At 42.2% G+C, this 16,745-nt stretch overlaps 1 protein-coding gene across 2 annotated transcripts in view; it reads left to right on the forward strand.

Moving 5' to 3' along the window:
- LOC128700602 (MyTH4 and RhoGAP_KIAA1688 domain-containing protein RhoGAP93B) overlaps positions 1 to 16,745 on the forward strand; it is a gene marked incomplete at its 3' end in the record, with an annotated part of 257,681 nt that overhangs the window by 124,918 nt on the left and 116,018 nt on the right. The window contains 1 exon segment of one of the 2 annotated variants that reach the window (XM_070098858.1): positions 6,737 to 6,869. Within the exon segment in view, the coding sequence (XP_069954959.1) occupies positions 6,862 to 6,869 (8 nt within the window). 2 annotated transcript variants of the gene reach the window in all.

Raw genomic sequence — 16,745 nt, forward strand, 5'->3', positions numbered from 1 at the left:
GATAATTGGTGTAGGACTATACCTGTGCATCCACTCTGGAAACGGAGTGCTGGTAACTGCAGAAAAGACTCTACACTTGACAAGTATGGGGAGTTGAATCATGATTATTAATTTGTCCCATTATTTTATTATAATCAAGGGGGAGTGCTTAACCCGTAGGATTATGCAGCGCCTGTGGGGGGATGTGGAAGGTATTCAGGCTTAATTCAGGGAACTGGAGCACAGATCCAATTCTCTAGATCAAGAGCCCCTCACCAACGTCAAGGAACCTTCCTTGAGGGGCAGTTTGTCCCAGTAGGATCGAAGACTCTTGGATCCTTGGGAAACATGAAATATATCGTCCCAGTAGGATCGAAGACTCTTGGATCCTTGGGAAACATGAAATATATCGTCTCGAGGAACTTCATTCGAGGCTCATCGACATCACTTGAGACCAAAGGTTGCCACCTTACTTTTCCAGTATCTCAGTGTGACCATCCGAAGGGGAAAATAAGTACTGCGTTCTCGGTTTCTATTCGCCTTCTGAGAGGCTGGAGTGTTGTCTGCCTTAATAACTTATTACGATTGTAAACAGACATAAACCTATAAATAGTTCATTACCACTGCAACTTGTTCAGCTGTCAAAACTCTGCGGCTCAGTCCCTGGACCCATTGTATAGCTCTGTAATATTTTGACTACCGCCCACAGGGTGGGTATGGGGTGCATAATAAACATATTAAACTAACTGGAAGCTGGCGAAGATTCAGAATCTGGGTCTTTTTTTCTAATATATATATAATTGTGCTGATAAAATAAGCACTGCATCTTGAAATGTTTATTATATTTCATTTTGTTTCGTTATAATGTATAATATTCTTCAGCAGGTTTCCACGATATCACTGTTGACGGAACTGATCCGTCCGTTGTTATAATTTTAGGGAAGGCAAATAAGTACCGGAAATGTGCATATGAAAAAGTTCTGAAGCCTGGGAGTTCACTTGTGCAAAAATGTGAGTGGCTGAGTGAGAAGCCTCATAAGAAAGTTTAGCGTGAGCGTTCACTGTGGATAATTTGTATGAGAAGTAGGGCGGATGGAGGTAGTGTTGCCATCACACACCCAATCCAGTGACGCTTCCACCTCCCACCTCCACCCTCATGGGTAACTAGCAACCCCCTTCCCCTCCCCCGCCTTCCTCCAACAGCCTAATTGAGGAGGCCAGTAACTGGGAGGCCTAGTCTGGGACTGGGCTGTGGGGTCAGTGGCCCCCCGGGGCTGTTTACAGCTAAATTATATATGATTCACAAAAAGAGAAACTCATGTGGGTCACTTTAGAGTTACACTAAAACAGTTAAGAGTTCTTACAAAGAAAATATAAGTATTCACTGTCACAAAAGCAGTCCATCATCCTAACAGAATTTCACTGCTGCATGGTAAAATTGGTGACTGTTTCACGAGCCTTACAGTGATTATCTGACTATTTTGTAGTGTACAAGGTGGGTCCCGTTTTCTGTTCACGCTTAAAAAATTAAGATCTTATAATATAATATTCGGGGCCCAAAACTGTTCAACAGCCTCCCATCAAGCATTAGGGGAATTGCCAATAAACCCCTGGCTGCCTTCAAGAGAGAGCTGGACAGATACCTAAAGTCAGTGCCGGATCAGCCGGGCTGTGGCTCGTACGTTGGACTGCGTGCGGCCAGCAGTAACAGCCTAGTTGATCAGGCCCTGATCCATCGGGAGGCCTGGTCATGGACCGGGCTGCGGGGGCGTTGATCCCCGGAATAACCTCCAGGCAACCTACCACAGTGCCAATAAATAAAATATAATTTGTTAATTTTTAATTATTAGACCACAATCAAACTAACTAAACTTAATCTAACGTAACGTAAATTGAGAAATTTGCTGGAAACCGTACATAAGAAATGCACATATAAATACTTGGATGGCTTGTACAAAATATTCAAGATATATAAGATCTAGCTAGGGTGCAACTCACTTGAGTGAACATAATGGCAGTGTATTTCAGCACAGTATAATAACTTACACCAGTATGTGCTTCATATTTGACTGTTGCAACATTTAGGTATGACTACTTTTACAAATGAGCATTATCTAAATGCAGCAAATCTTACGTATTTTTTTACAAATAAACGAACCTTAGTTATTTTTTCTTATGCTCTTAACTGTAAATGGTATTCCGTTTGTGGTAAAATATGATGTGGAAGCCGGGTCAACCGGATGGCATTCCTGCACCTCTGTCCATGCACCACAAGGGCATAATAAGCACTGAGACGAGGAGTTTTATCTTCACCCGTTATAGGTATGTTCATTAATATTGATGTTATCATAGTGGTGAGAGGGTACAGGTGTGGGAATGCCCCCAAGCTAGTCTTTCTTCCAGCTAACATGCCTCTTTTACATAATTTGTTAGGTTCAGGAACCTGTATAATCTCAGCTTGTATATTATTATTGTTTGTTGTAAGTTTATCAGTCAGGTAAATACCGTGACACTAGTCTTGCTCATATGATGACCTGCTTCATGGCTCCTTAAGAGTTTGGTAAGAGTTCAGTGTGATATTGTCTGTGATCTCGATGTACAAGATCACTCCAGATTAACGTATGCAGTAGAGCTCTTAGCTCTCTTCACAGTTATGTGTTATCGTAGGGGTGAATTTGTTGTTAAATTAGGTACAAATATTTCTTAGTTCTTCATCCTTGAGAATGCTAGAGGCGGCAGATTTGGGTAGCTCTTTGTATCGTAGTGGTAGTAGCAGCAAGTTCTAAGTGGCGCTATCGCATGGTTGTCTAGCAGGTAGTGAATTAATAGTTTGTCTGACAGTGTGGCATTGTTCTTCTGCATTCTCAGCAATCTCACCTTTGATGGTGCAGCCCAGGCATAGACGATGAACAGTGCGTTGTTGTCTGACCACGTCACTGTTGCTAGGTGGTGGTAAGTGCTGGAGTTTACATGGAGTTTACCTGGAGAGGGTTTCGGGGGTCAACGCCCCCGCGGCTCAGTCTGAGACCAGGCCTCACGGTGGATCAGGGTCTGATCAACCAGGCTGTTACTACTGGCCGCGCGCAAGCTGACGTACGAACCACACCCCGGTCCAGTGCCTTCTTAAAGACAGCCAGGGGTCTATTGGTAATCCCCCTTATGTAGACTGGGAGGCAGTTGAACAGTCTTGGACCCCGGACACTTATTGTGTTGTCTCTCGATGTACTCGTTGCGCCCCTGCTTTTCACTGGGGGAATGTTGCATCTCCTGCCGAGTCTTTTGCTTTCACAGGGAATGATTTTCATGTGCAGGTTTGGTACCAATCCCTCCAGGACCTTCCAAGTGTATGTTATCATGTATCTCTCTCGCCTGCGTTCCAGGGAATACAGATCAAGGACCTATTTTATATCATTTTCTGAGCTTTACTCTTGTACTCTTGCCATACAGTTAATTGGAACAGTAGTTTCGTCTGTTGCGGAGTGATTGGTATGATGGCCTCTACATGCTCGTTACCTGTGACTAATAGGGCAGTTTCATCTGCAGCCTTGTTCCCTTAGACACAAACATGCCTTGGAGTCCAGTTGCGTGTGACACTCCTTCCCACTGCTGCTTGAGCTGAAAGATGCTCAAAATAGAGATGATAGTTTCACATTGTTCTGTGGTCGAGTGTGAGTGGAGAGCAACGATGGAGTCCACGTGAAGAACAAGGTGGTGTCAGATGTGGTACTGTGTAAGATAGTGTGTAGCGCGGAGTCTTGGGGAACCAACTCCAGCCAGCTCAGTTGTGGCTAGCGCATTCTCCACTGAACACAGGTGCTGTGCATATCTGCAGGTGTGTGGCAGAGGAAAGGGATCACTGCTCTTACTGATATTTGTTTTAATGAGGGTGAGTCTCAGCTCCTGGTTCCTTCTCAAACTACTTCGCCAAGTATCAACTTTTTACATTCAGTGGTTTCCAGAATTTTAATGCTCACTCCCCCCAGCCCGGTCATAGGTCAGGCTTGTCTCCTGCATGCCTAGCCAGCAAGGCTGTTGGTGCTGACGGCCCCATTGGCTCATATATCCATCATGGCCTGGTTGATCCAGCGCTTGAAAGAGATATCATATCGCTTTTGCCAGAGCACAAGCGATTTGAATAGTGTGCACTGTTTTGAAAGTTCTTCATATCTGCCCCATCATTTTCCTGGCTTTGACATTAGCCATATTGTGTTTCTTAAAAGAAAAGCTAACATTATTTCACCCAAGTCTTTCACCTGTTCCTCTCGTTCTATTTGATGGTGGTCTTGAATTTTTGTATGTAGTGTCCCGTTTGAGTTCTTCATTATTTCCATAAGCATGAAAGTCACTACGGTAGAGGACACTGAAAAATTACAAGAAGACACTAGCAGGGTTGTCCAGTGGGCAGTGGAGAACAAAATGACGTTCAGTGGTGATAACTTCCAGTCGCTTAGGTATGGAAAGAATGAAGAACTCAAAAGGAACACAACGTATATACAAAACTCAACCGAGTCACCAAATAAAACGAAAGCAACAAGTAAAAGACCTGGGAATAATTATGTCAGCGGACCTTTCTTTTAAAGACCATAACAAAACAAAGATCACGACAGCCAGGAAGATGACGGGGTGGGAATTGAGAACGTTCAAAACAAGGGAAATAATGCCATTGGTGACACTCTTCAAATCGCTAGTGCTCCCTCACTTATAATATTGCTTAGTGCTGACGGCCCCGTTCAAAGCAGGAGAAATATCAGAGCTGGAAAAAATACAGAAATCATTTACGGCTCACACTGAGTCATTAAAGCACCTAAATTACTGGGAACGCCTTCAAGTCTTGAACATGTACTCATTGGAGCGGATAATATATCCCCTCAAGGGAGGTTCCTTGACTCTGGTGAGGGGCTCTTGGTCCAGGGAAATGGATCTGTGCTTCGATTCCCTGAATTGATCCTGAATACCTCCCCCCCCATATGCGCTGTATAATCCTACGGGTTTAGCTCTCCCAATAATAATAATAATAATAATAATAATAATAATAATAATAATAATACATATATACCTGGAAAGTACTCAAGGGCCTAGTCTCAAATTTGCACATTGCCATAGCAACATACTGAAGTGAGAAATATGGGAGGAAGTGCAAAATAAACCTAGTGACGAGTAAGGGTGCGGTGGGGACAATAAGGGAACACTGTATCAACATTCGGGGTCCTAGATTATTCAAGATCTTACCAGAAGATATCAGAAACACGGCTGGAACAAGTGTAGAAGCCTTTAAGAGGACACTGGACAAGTATGTTCACCAGGTGCCAGATCAACCAGGCTGTGATGGATATGTGGGGCAGCGGGCCTCCAGCAACAGCAGCTTGGTTGACCAGGCAAGCACCAGACGAGCCTGGCCCATGGCCGGGCTCCAAGAGTAGTGAAACTCGAAACTCTTCAAAGGTATATCAAAGGTAAAGGTAAGCAGTTGGAACTTGTCACCATTGAACGTCATGTTATTCTCCACTGCCCACTGGAAGACTTGGCTTATAATTTCTAGCAGTTTTTCCTCTTCTTCTGAGGTGATTTTCATGCTTGTTTTGGTATCATTCGCAAATGATGATACGAAATTGTGGCGACCGTTTTTTTTTTCTTTTTAACCTATATCCGCTATGAGAATATACAGTAAAGGTGCCAGAGCCGTGTTTTTGGAAGGACGTTTCCGGGGGGGGAGGGGGGCGGGTCAATGCCCCCGCGACCTGAACCCAGACCAGGACAGTGTACTAAGCTTACTAATGCTGGATTTTGCTCTGATTACTCTTGCTTTTTGTGTTCTGTTTGTCAAAAGATGAATATCCATTTGTGTACTTTTTCCGTTATACCCATCTCCCTCATTAAATATATGCACAATTACCCCATGATCACATTTGTCAAATGTCATTTGTGATATCTGTGTATACCATATTGCGCTTTGTTTTTTTTTCCAGCGCCCCCATAATTCAGTCATAATATTTAGTAGCTGTGACAAGCATGATCTTCCGGCTCTAAATCCATTCTGGTTTGGGTTGTGCAGGTTATGCTGTTCCAAAGACTTCTGATGTGCGATGTTAGGATTATCGGTGTGAATTTTTGGTCTGATCAGGGAGTGGGCTGCGTGAGCGGTGACAACCGAAATTTATTCCAGGTAAGTAGAGAGGACCTGCCCCAGACTAAGCCTTGTTCCGGCCAATTTGAACATACAAACATTGGCTTTTTGCTTGAGTGTTGTTGTAAAGTCACAGAGTATTGAAGTTAAATTCGAAGTTAGTTTAATATCTTTATTATGCACCCCATACCCATCCTGTGGGCGGTAGTCAAAAGATTACAAAGGTACATAATAATTCGAAGAACATAGCATTTGTTGACAACTGGAAGAACTATGAAGGAATGGTCATGTTATGTGTTCCTGCATCAGTTGCGTGTGAACGATCACATCCTTTATGCTGGCCCAAACAAGCGTACCACAGTGATGAAATTAGAACAGTGGCTGGACGGGGATCAGTGGTCGGGTGGGCGGATCATTGGGGTGGGGGGTTCAAGAGGTGTGGTGGTGGTGGGTGTGTTTACCTTCACACTCAACCCTCTTCACACTTCCGCTAGTTCCTGCTCACTTGTACTTCATCCTCTTTAATCTTACACTTCTCTTACTCATCATTATGAAGAATACGTCACCATACCGTGGCAGCAAGAGTGTACAACTAACCCACAAATCCGGGACGAACCAAGACGTCTAGTATCTGAAGATGATTTCAGGGGTCACCCTCCCAGTGGCCCGGTCCCAAACCAGACCTCCTGGTTGATGGCCTGATCAATCTAGCTCTTGGTGCTAGCCGCACGTAGTTCAACGTATGCATCACCGCCCCGATGACCAGGTAGGAACCTGTAATCACCTTTATTATTATAAAAAAGAAGCGCTAAACCTACAAGGGTCATACAGCGCAGGTAATCCCATTTATACATTAAGGGAGGGTATTGTTTCAGCAAGTATGTCATTCATAGTACCTCTGCTTTTCACTAGGGTATTTTGTACCGTCTGTCAAGTATTCGTGGGTAATGATCTCAATGTTCAGGTTTGTGACCAATCTCTCCAGAATTTTCCAGATATAAATTATGAAGCGTCTTTCTCGTCTACTTTCCAAGGAGAACAGTTCTATGACTTAAGCATTGCCAGTAATTTTAGTGATTTAATAAATTCATATAGGCAGTGGCGATTCTCTTTACAGTCTTCAGATCTGCAATTTCGTCTGCCTTACTAGGTTTTTTTGTATACAAGCACATTCCAAGGTTAGTCTTGATGGTGACAGTAGTGGTGGTGATGGTAGTGGTAATGGTAGTGATGGTGGTGGTTCAGCTTGTGCCAGCAGAGGTTATCAGTGTATTCATGCCTTCACTTTGAAACACTGCCAAGTTTTCACATGTCACATCTTCCTCTTGGCACCTTATCTATCTTGAGATTTTTTTTTTTTTACAGTGCACGCTATCGCCAAGTCCTCCACTGTGTACATTTTATAATAATATTCAGTATATAAAACTATATACGCAATACGAGTTTTTATATTCAAAATAAATTTAAGAATATATTAAAGAATAACAAGGAGTCAGTTTGCAGCGCGTTTACAAAATCCGGTTATCAAAAATATTAATCATGAGAAATTCTTTTTTTCTTGTGACCTCAGGTCTGACGATTTGCATTTTAAGTGTCTGAACAATAAATGATAGCTTGTACATTATTTTAGGGAAAGTGCTAAACCCGTAGGAATCGTGCAATGCTTGGGAAATGGAAGGCAATTAAGTTCGATCCAAGGGAGAATAAGTTCAATTTTTTTGGATCAAGATCCTCTCAACCGCATCAGGAACTTCCCTTGAGGGGTTTAATGTGTGAAGCTCGATACATAGGCGAATATACAGCTAGTTAACGATTAGCAGACCGAGGATTGAGCTTGTTCCACTGCGTGTGCTAAATGATCCACACCAGTTAACCACTTAAATAAATTATATATATATATATATATATATATATATATATATATATATATATATATATATATATATATATATATATATATATATATATATATATATAATTTATTTGTGTGTGTGTGTGTGAGAGAGAGAGAGAACTCGATTTAAATCGTAATGAACGACTGTGAATAAATAAACAAAGATGGACGGGAGGCTTGAACCAGCCAATGTCAGGACCACGGTTCACGCCATATATATATATATATATATATATATATATATATATATATATATATATATATATATATATATATATATATATATATATATGCAATAAGATCACAGTAAACAGGTGATATCAGAATATGCAGAACAACCACTGTGAAAGGATAGTGAAATTCCAAGCGCTTTCGTGACATCTCACATTGCCAAGGAACTAGAAAGACAATACATCAAAGGAAGACATATAAAGGGTCGAGACCACACCTCATCATTACATCCCACAACAAAGCAACACCTGACGCGCGACGACACCCGACTCATAAAAAATTCAAAAATTTCAAGCGCCCTAGGTGTGGCATGACCAGTATCTCCGCAGTGGTCTCTCTTTGTAACATGGCTCTTCCTCTGCTGTCTGTCAATATTGTCTGAAGAGAAACCACAGATTTGGAAAATGTTTAGAGAACCTTCACTGTCCGTAGAAAGTCAGAAACCTAAATTATTGTTAATACCTAAAGTTTCTTCAACGGTAATCCCTGGAACTCAGGCGAGAATGATATACACCTAAGAAATACTATAACTGATTGTTCCAAATTGGTACACAGAAATTACTCCCTACGAAAGCAAAAGGTTCGACAGACTGTGCAAAATACCTTCACTGAAAAACAGTGGTGTAATGAGTGCATAAGAGATAATGCAAGTCTCAAGGGACTAACACTTTTCAATACCCTTCATACATAAAGGGAATTACCAGACACCTAGCAGTCTTCGAGAGGGAACTGTAGAAGTTCTTAAAGTTGATTCCTGATCATCCGAGCTATGGTTCCCACTCTGAACTATTTACTGCTTGCAGCTACAGAGTGATTGATCAAGTCGTCAATTGCGATACCTGATCTGGCGATGACTTTCGAATCAAGAAATAGACAACAGGTAGATACAGTTGACAAGTGACTGAGAGCAGGAGCCATGTAAGTGTTGAAGAATAGATGGGAGGTGAGGTGCACTGATGAGAGCAATTCTGGTAAAGTGGAAGCTTGCCCAGGTGTGAGAGGCGTTTCTAAATATAGGTGGATGAATCTTTAGTTGAGGTCACACTCAGACCAATAAGTCTAGCACTGGAAAAGCAGCTCTCCCAACTGCCATTACTCACTAATGCACCATCGGCTACTCCACCTTCACTTGCAGTACACAGTTACTGCACCCACACTACTGAACGGGTTATATGACGAAGACCCGTCTAGTGATTATTCGTGACCAACAAAAATTAGTTGAGGTGAACTAATATGAAATCTAACCTAAATAAAATTACAAGTTGATTAAATATCCCAATAAAAGCTTGATTTGCAACGTGTTTGTTGCCTTCAAGCTTTGTCACAGGTAAATGTTCTTGCACAGTATAATTTGAGTAAGTTACATGAATAAGAGAAGCAAAGTTACTTATAAAACCTGCCTTACTGAAACAGTACCAGTAACCGGAGATAATATGGCAGTGTTCGAGGTGCTTATGAAGATTTTTAAGAATAGATTCAAATATTCTAGAGAGATGAGCAACTGGTCTCTAGTTTTTAAGATTTGGAGCAGCCATGTTTCTTAAGTACAACTTCAACCAGATGACAATACAGTGACCAAACCGTAGCAGCAGTGCGTGCGTGATTAGATCTGAGGCACTTTGTTAGCTTGATAGCGCTTAGTTATGATTGTAAAATCTATTAGCTTGACAGTTTCTTGAAGTCCTATTAAAGATTTGTGAACCATCTTACAGTAGTTGAGAGAAATAAAGCAGGAAGTTGATCAGACAGGCCTGAAGCTACGAAAGGCGCACGTTATGTAGTTTAAATAGGGTGATAGTTTGTCTTTGATAGAGAGGCAGATATATAGTTGTCACAGCTGTCTTATGCCGTCTTCACAGTTGCTTCTACCACTACGTTGTTCATATACCTGTCATTGAAATTACAGTACAACTCACATAATCACATAAAGGAAGTAGTGCTGGGAGCTGGCAGAAAAAAACTGGGGCAGTGTTAACATGTATCTCCGCTGTACATGTCACCACCACCGGCTGTTGTCCTGACCAGGCCTATCCCAGTGATGCATAGAAAATTTTCAAGATGTAAGCAGGGTTTTTCAGTGGACATTGGAGAATAACATGGCATTGTAAGATCCAACTGCTTCGATATGGAAAGAATGAAGAACTCTAAAAGAGGGTCATCAAATAGAACGAAAGGAACACGTGAAAGACCTGAGAGTAATTATGCTAGTTGCCCTTTCTCTCAAGGAACACAAGGCAGATGTCACGACAGCCAGGCCGATGGCGTGGATAATGAGAACTTTCAAAACAAGGGAAATAGTGCCAGTGGTGGCACTTTTCAAATCGCGTGTACGCTCTCGTTTAGAATATTGTTCAGTGTTGTTGATTTCGTTTAGGGCAGGGGAGATATCAAGAGCTGGAACAGATACAGAAATCATGCGGTCAATAAAGCATTTATATTACTGAAAATGACTCGGTGTTAAATATGTATTCACTAGAGCGTTGGAGAGAGAGATACATGATAATTTATACCTGGAAAGTACTTGATTGCCTAGTTCCAAATCTGCACACTGCCATAACAACATGCTGGAGTGAGAGATATGGGAGTGTAAAATAAACCCAGTGAAAAGCTGGGGCGCCGTGGCCACAATGATAGAACATTGTATCAATTTCCGTGACCCCAGATTATTCAGCATCTTACCAGAAGATATCAGAAATAAAAGGGAAACTGGACAAGTATCTTCACCAGGTGTCTGATCAAGCAAACCATGATAGATATGTGGGCCCTAGTTGATCAGGTAAGTGCCAGACGAGCCTGGCCCTAGGCCAGGCTCCGGGGCTAAAAAAAAAAAACTGTCGAAACTCATCAAAGGTATATCTAAGGAAGTCATACCAGCTGCGTCGCTGTTCACTCAGATGATCACACTAATCCCTTTCTTGCTGACACAACCATTAACTGGGATGAACAGAATCTCTGCACAAAGTTCTATCAACACTTTACCAGTCATTACGCATGCTTGAAGAATGGTGTCACTGGTGGTGGTAATAGCCAACGTCACCAATGCCACATTGGTGACGTTGGCTATACTGCCCACATCAAGCTTGAAGTTTTAACTTAATACAATCACTACTTGGCTAAATAAATATACCACATGGTTAAAGAGGACTCGAGGTCGAGGTATCTTATGAATATTTTGAAAATATATTTAACTTATTATTAAAATATGATCCAAGAGTTTCAAGCTTAAAGCCGACCAGTTGACCTTTCCTTGAACCTTTGACCACTCTGCTTACGTCATGCCACTAGTTAGAGAGAAAATATTATTATAATCAGGGGGAGCGCTAAACCCGTGGGGATTATACAACGCCTATGGAGGCGGGGATGGAAGGTATTCAAGCTTAATTCAGGGAACTTGAGCACAGATCCAGTTCTCAAGATCAAGAGTCCCTCACCAGCATCAAGGAACCTCCCTTGAGGGGAGAGAGAGAATATATATATATATATATATATATATATATATATATATATATATATATATATATATATATATATATATATATATATATATATAATAATGCGAGTGTAGAAAAATAGAGAATGGCTAATGCAAGTCAGCAGTTTTTGTGATAAACATAGAAAATACACTAAGGTGAAATACCTATTTGAACAGTATCATTAGCAACATTTTTATTATGTTTTGAAAGTTCTCATTATCCGCCCAGATATTTGTCTAAGAATTCACAACATTTGCCTTATTGTGTTCTCTAAACACATGTCAGCTGACGTCACTGAACACGTAATTTTTACTACCCACTGGAAAACTTTCCTCTTCTGTTGTGGATACTTTCATACTTAGTGTACTAAGTGTACGAAGCTGTTGCCAGTGTTTTCATTAACTGTAATGAGGATGAGAAACAGCAAAGGCGCCAGGATCGTGCCGGGGTACGGAACTTTTTACATTGTTAAGGTTAGATTTTGTTTTAATACTACTGTTTCTATTTGTAGGAGATCTGAATATGTATCATCTTTCTTTACCCGTTATACCAATACACATACCTTTAGTGTTTATAGCTGAACGTCGATCACACACACATTGAACTGTGGTGTTTCATTCGGGTATACATATGGCTGCTCTAGCTCTAGATGATTATCTGTTTATCCAAGACAATAAGTAGATAAGGGTTAGAATGCAGAGTTTCGTCGAGGTGGTTGTCAATGTGATTTTCAAGATGCACTTAGGTATGTCGTGGCCAGAAGCAGGTAACAAGTGTTAAGAATTGCAACTCTGTTATAAGACTCATATACTAATATAATGTGCATATTGTCTAGGAATGTTGGTTTACCATTTGATGGTTCTGGGAATCATCCTTGCATTCTAGTTTGTGATTAGGTATTCGTTCTGACGGCTTGGTCAGTCAGGCTGTCAGTATGCTTGTTACAAGCACAGTCCGACGTAGGCACCACAGCTGATGTCTATTAAAGTCACTTTGTTCAATTTAATCCATTAAGTTGTCTGAAAGTTGTTAATGGGACTTGCTGGTTTTGTCGTCTTGTGAGTTTGTAGTTTGGTTTGTTTATATTGTCACTGAGTTTTAAACTGATGACAGCAAGCACAGTATTGACAGGTAAACAACTGGTTACAATACTTTGATTTACAAGTTAATAATCCAATTCCTTTTGCGTGGCTTTTACACTTTCAGTGTGTGGATATATACCTTTTATATTATTAAAATTTAGAGAGTAAGCAGGCTGGGAACATGTACTCGAGCCGTAGCGCAGTGGTAGAAAACGAAAACAGTACAGAATATGCTCAAACTACTCCATAGAGCGAAAGAGAAATGAGAGAGCTGGGGGTAAGAGGTGGGAAGACGTTACAGTCTCACAATTGCAAGAAATGATAGGCAACATAACCTTCAGAACAAGTGATGCCACTAGAATATTGCAGTACACTAACAACAGGTTGGCCAAATTACACACACACCTTGTGAATACAGTGGAATTTCGCTGCATTTGTACATTTTAATTTATTATTTTTTACTACGAAATTTAAAATTAACTTTTATTGCTGAGGAAATATTAGCCTCGGCTTGCAGTATGCACATAACTTATATATTACTAACCAGGCTGGCGGCTGTTGGTGTTTGCGCGGGTGAGGCTTCACCACAAGCACCATGCCAAGTAGAGCATCACCAGGCTGGGGTCACTCTTGGCCCAGCTATGTAGGAGTCACTGTGACCGGTAAGATATACTGCCTGACACGTTGTTATGTCAAGCATTAGAGCCCTGTGGTTGCGGCATCTATGACTCCCCGGCTGTCACCCTACCAACCACTCTACCAAACCCACCACCACACTGCTTCACTTATCGCCCTACAAAAATCCTTCGTTACCACCACCTTAACTCACCCACAAGCTGGGAGGCTGGAAAGTACCATTGCAATAATGGTAAACAGTACCGACAAGATGAGCAAGGCGTGTGCAGTAATTAGGTATCTAAATACCTTATCTGGAGAGTGTTCATGGGGTTAATTCCCCTTAGGCCCGGTGGATCAGGGCCTGGTCAACTAGGCTGTTACTGCTCGCCGCACGCAGTCCAGCCTACGAATCACAGCCCGACTGGTCAGGAACCTATCCAGTTCCCTCTTGAAGATAGCTAGGAGTCTATTGGTAATCTCTTTATATATGATGAGAAGCTGTTAAATAGTCTTGGGCTCCTTAGACTTATTGTGTTCTCTCTCGGTGTACTTATGGCACTTCTGCATTTCATTAGTGTATATTTCATCGTCTGCCTAGCCATTTGTTTTCCTGGGGGTGATTTCTGTGCAGATTTGGGACCAGTCCTTCTAGGATATTGTCGAAATGTAGATTTAGCCTCCTCTGTAGTCACCCAAGAAGCTTACATGTGTTTTACACAGGCGGGGAAGACCATAAAAGTGCTGTCTGAGGAAGGGGGGGGGGGATACAGAAATCTCATAGGAAAAGACCTGATAATAACCCATAACCCCAGACTTTTCTCATATGTAAACAAAGCAGCAGCAGCACAGATCAAACTAACAAGCATGAGTGACTTGTGGGAATATAACAAACTATATAACACTATACCTCATACTTGCACTCCTTGAATATGTAGCTTCGGTGTGGAACCTACACCAAGTAAAACGCAGTGAAACTTAAGAGAGAACAAAAACATAAATAAGACTGGTAATCGAGCTGTGTCAACATTCGTGGTTCAACACTTTTCAACACGTTACCAGCAGATGTGAGAAATATTGCCGGAACGACGGTTGATTTCAAGTAACTGGGCCACTGTCTCCTGCAAGCTCCTGATCAGTTGGGTTGTGATGGCCCTCACATGGCTTTCCCTGTTAGCCAGGTGGTTAACAAGACAGTGTGGCCTCAGGACGTGCTACCTGGAGACTGTCAATGCTCCCGCGGCCCAGTCTCAGACCAGGCCTCCCAGTGGATGGCCTGATCAACCAGGCTGTTGGTGATAGCTACACAGTTCAACGTATGCACAGCCCGGCTGATCTGGAACCGACTTCAAGTACCCTCTTACCTGGAGGTTACCTGGAGGTTATTCCGGGGATCAACGCCCCCGCGGCCCGGTCCACGACCAGGCCTCCCGATGGATCAGGGCCTGATCAACTAGGCTGTTACTGCTGGCTGCACGCAGTCCGACGTACGAGCCACAGCCCGGCTGATCCGGCACCGACTTTAGGTATCTGTCCAGCTCTCTCTTGAAGGCAGCCAGGGGTTTATTGGCAATTCCCCTAATGCTTGATGGGAGGCTGTTGAACAGTTTTGGGCCCCGGACACTTATGGTGTTTTCTCTTAGTGTACCAATGGCGCCCCTACTTTTTATTGGCGGCATTTTGCATCGCCTGCCCAGTCTTTTACTTTCGTAGGGAGTGATTTCTGTGTGCAGATTTGGGACCATTCCTTCCAAGATTTTCCAAGTGTAGATTATGATATATCTCTCCCTCCTGCGTTCCAACGAGTACAAGTCAAGTGCTTCCAAGCGTTCCCAGTAGTTAAGGTGCTTGACAGAACTTATACGTGCAGTAAAGGATCTCTGTACACTCTCTAGATCTGCGATTTCACCTGCTTTGTATGGAGATGTTAATGTACAGCAGTATTCCAGCCTAGAGAGAACAAGTGATTTGAAAAGGATCATCATGGGCTTGGCATCTCTCGTTTTGAAAGTTCTCATTATCCATCCTATCATTTTCTTTGCACGTGCGATCGTGGCACTGTTGTGATCCTTGAAAGTGAGATCCTCAGACATTACTACTCCCAGGTCCCTTACATTATTTTTCCGCTCTATTGTATGGCCGGAGTCAGTAGTATACTCTGTTCTAGTTATTATCTCCTCCAGTTTTCCATAACGGAGTAGTTGGAATTTGTCCTCATTGAACATCATATTGTTTACCGTTGCCCACTGGAAAACTTTGTTTATATCTTCTTGGAGGTTAACCGCGTCCTCAGCAGATGACAGCCTCATGCAGATCCTAGTATCATCCGCAAAGGATGATACGGTGCTGTGGTGTATATCTCTGTTTATGTCTGATATGAGGATAAGGAATAAGATGGGGGCGAGTACTGTGCCTTGTGGAACAGAGCTCTTCACTATGGCAGCCTCCGATTTAACTCTGTTGACCACTACTCTTTGTGTTCGATTTGTTAGGAAGTTGAAGATCCATCTCCCCACTTTCCCAGTTATTCCTTTAGCACGTATTTTATGGGCTATTACGCCATGATCGCATTTGTCAAATGCTTTTGCAAAGTCTGAAGACAACTAGGAGTTTGTTGTTGGTAATTCGCCTTGTGTACGAAATGAAGGTGATGAAAGTGAGGTGTCCCGTGGCTTTGTTGGTAGTGCACTCAGCTCATATACTGAGGGTCCATGGATCGATCCTACGGCACGGGTGGGAACTTTGGGCATGTTTCCTTACACCTGCTGCCCCTGTTCACCTAGCAGTAAGTCGGTACCTGGGTGTTAGTCGACTGTTGTGGGTCGCACCCGGGGGGAGTGTTATTACGCTTTAGAGGGGTTAGTATTTGAAGTGAGCTGGGGTAGAATGACAGCTCTTAGACTGTAAAATTGATTTGTGTAAAAAAATCTTTATTCTTTTATGTTCATTGCGCTCTTGCTTTTCAGTGGAGTTATTTTGCACCAACTGCCAAGACTCTTGTTTTCATATGGAGTGATTTAAGTATGCATATTTGGGACCAATCCTTCCAGAATTTTCCAGGTATAAATTATGATGTATCGTTCTTGCCTTCACTCTACGAAGTACGGTTCGAGGAACTTCAGGTGGATCTGTTAATTAGGTGCTTGACTGAGTTCATACGGGCAGTGGAAGTTCTATGTATATTCTCGAGCTTTGCAATTTCACCTGTCTTTTAAGGCAGGTGCTGTTTTAAGGCACACACACACACACACACACACACACACACACACACACACACACACACACACACACACACACACACACACACACACACACACACACACACACACACACACACACACACACAC

The sequence above is a fragment of the Cherax quadricarinatus genome, chromosome 65 (genome assembly GCF_038502225.1).
Source record: "Cherax quadricarinatus isolate ZL_2023a chromosome 65, ASM3850222v1, whole genome shotgun sequence".
Lineage (NCBI taxonomy): Eukaryota > Metazoa > Arthropoda > Malacostraca > Decapoda > Parastacidae > Cherax > Cherax quadricarinatus.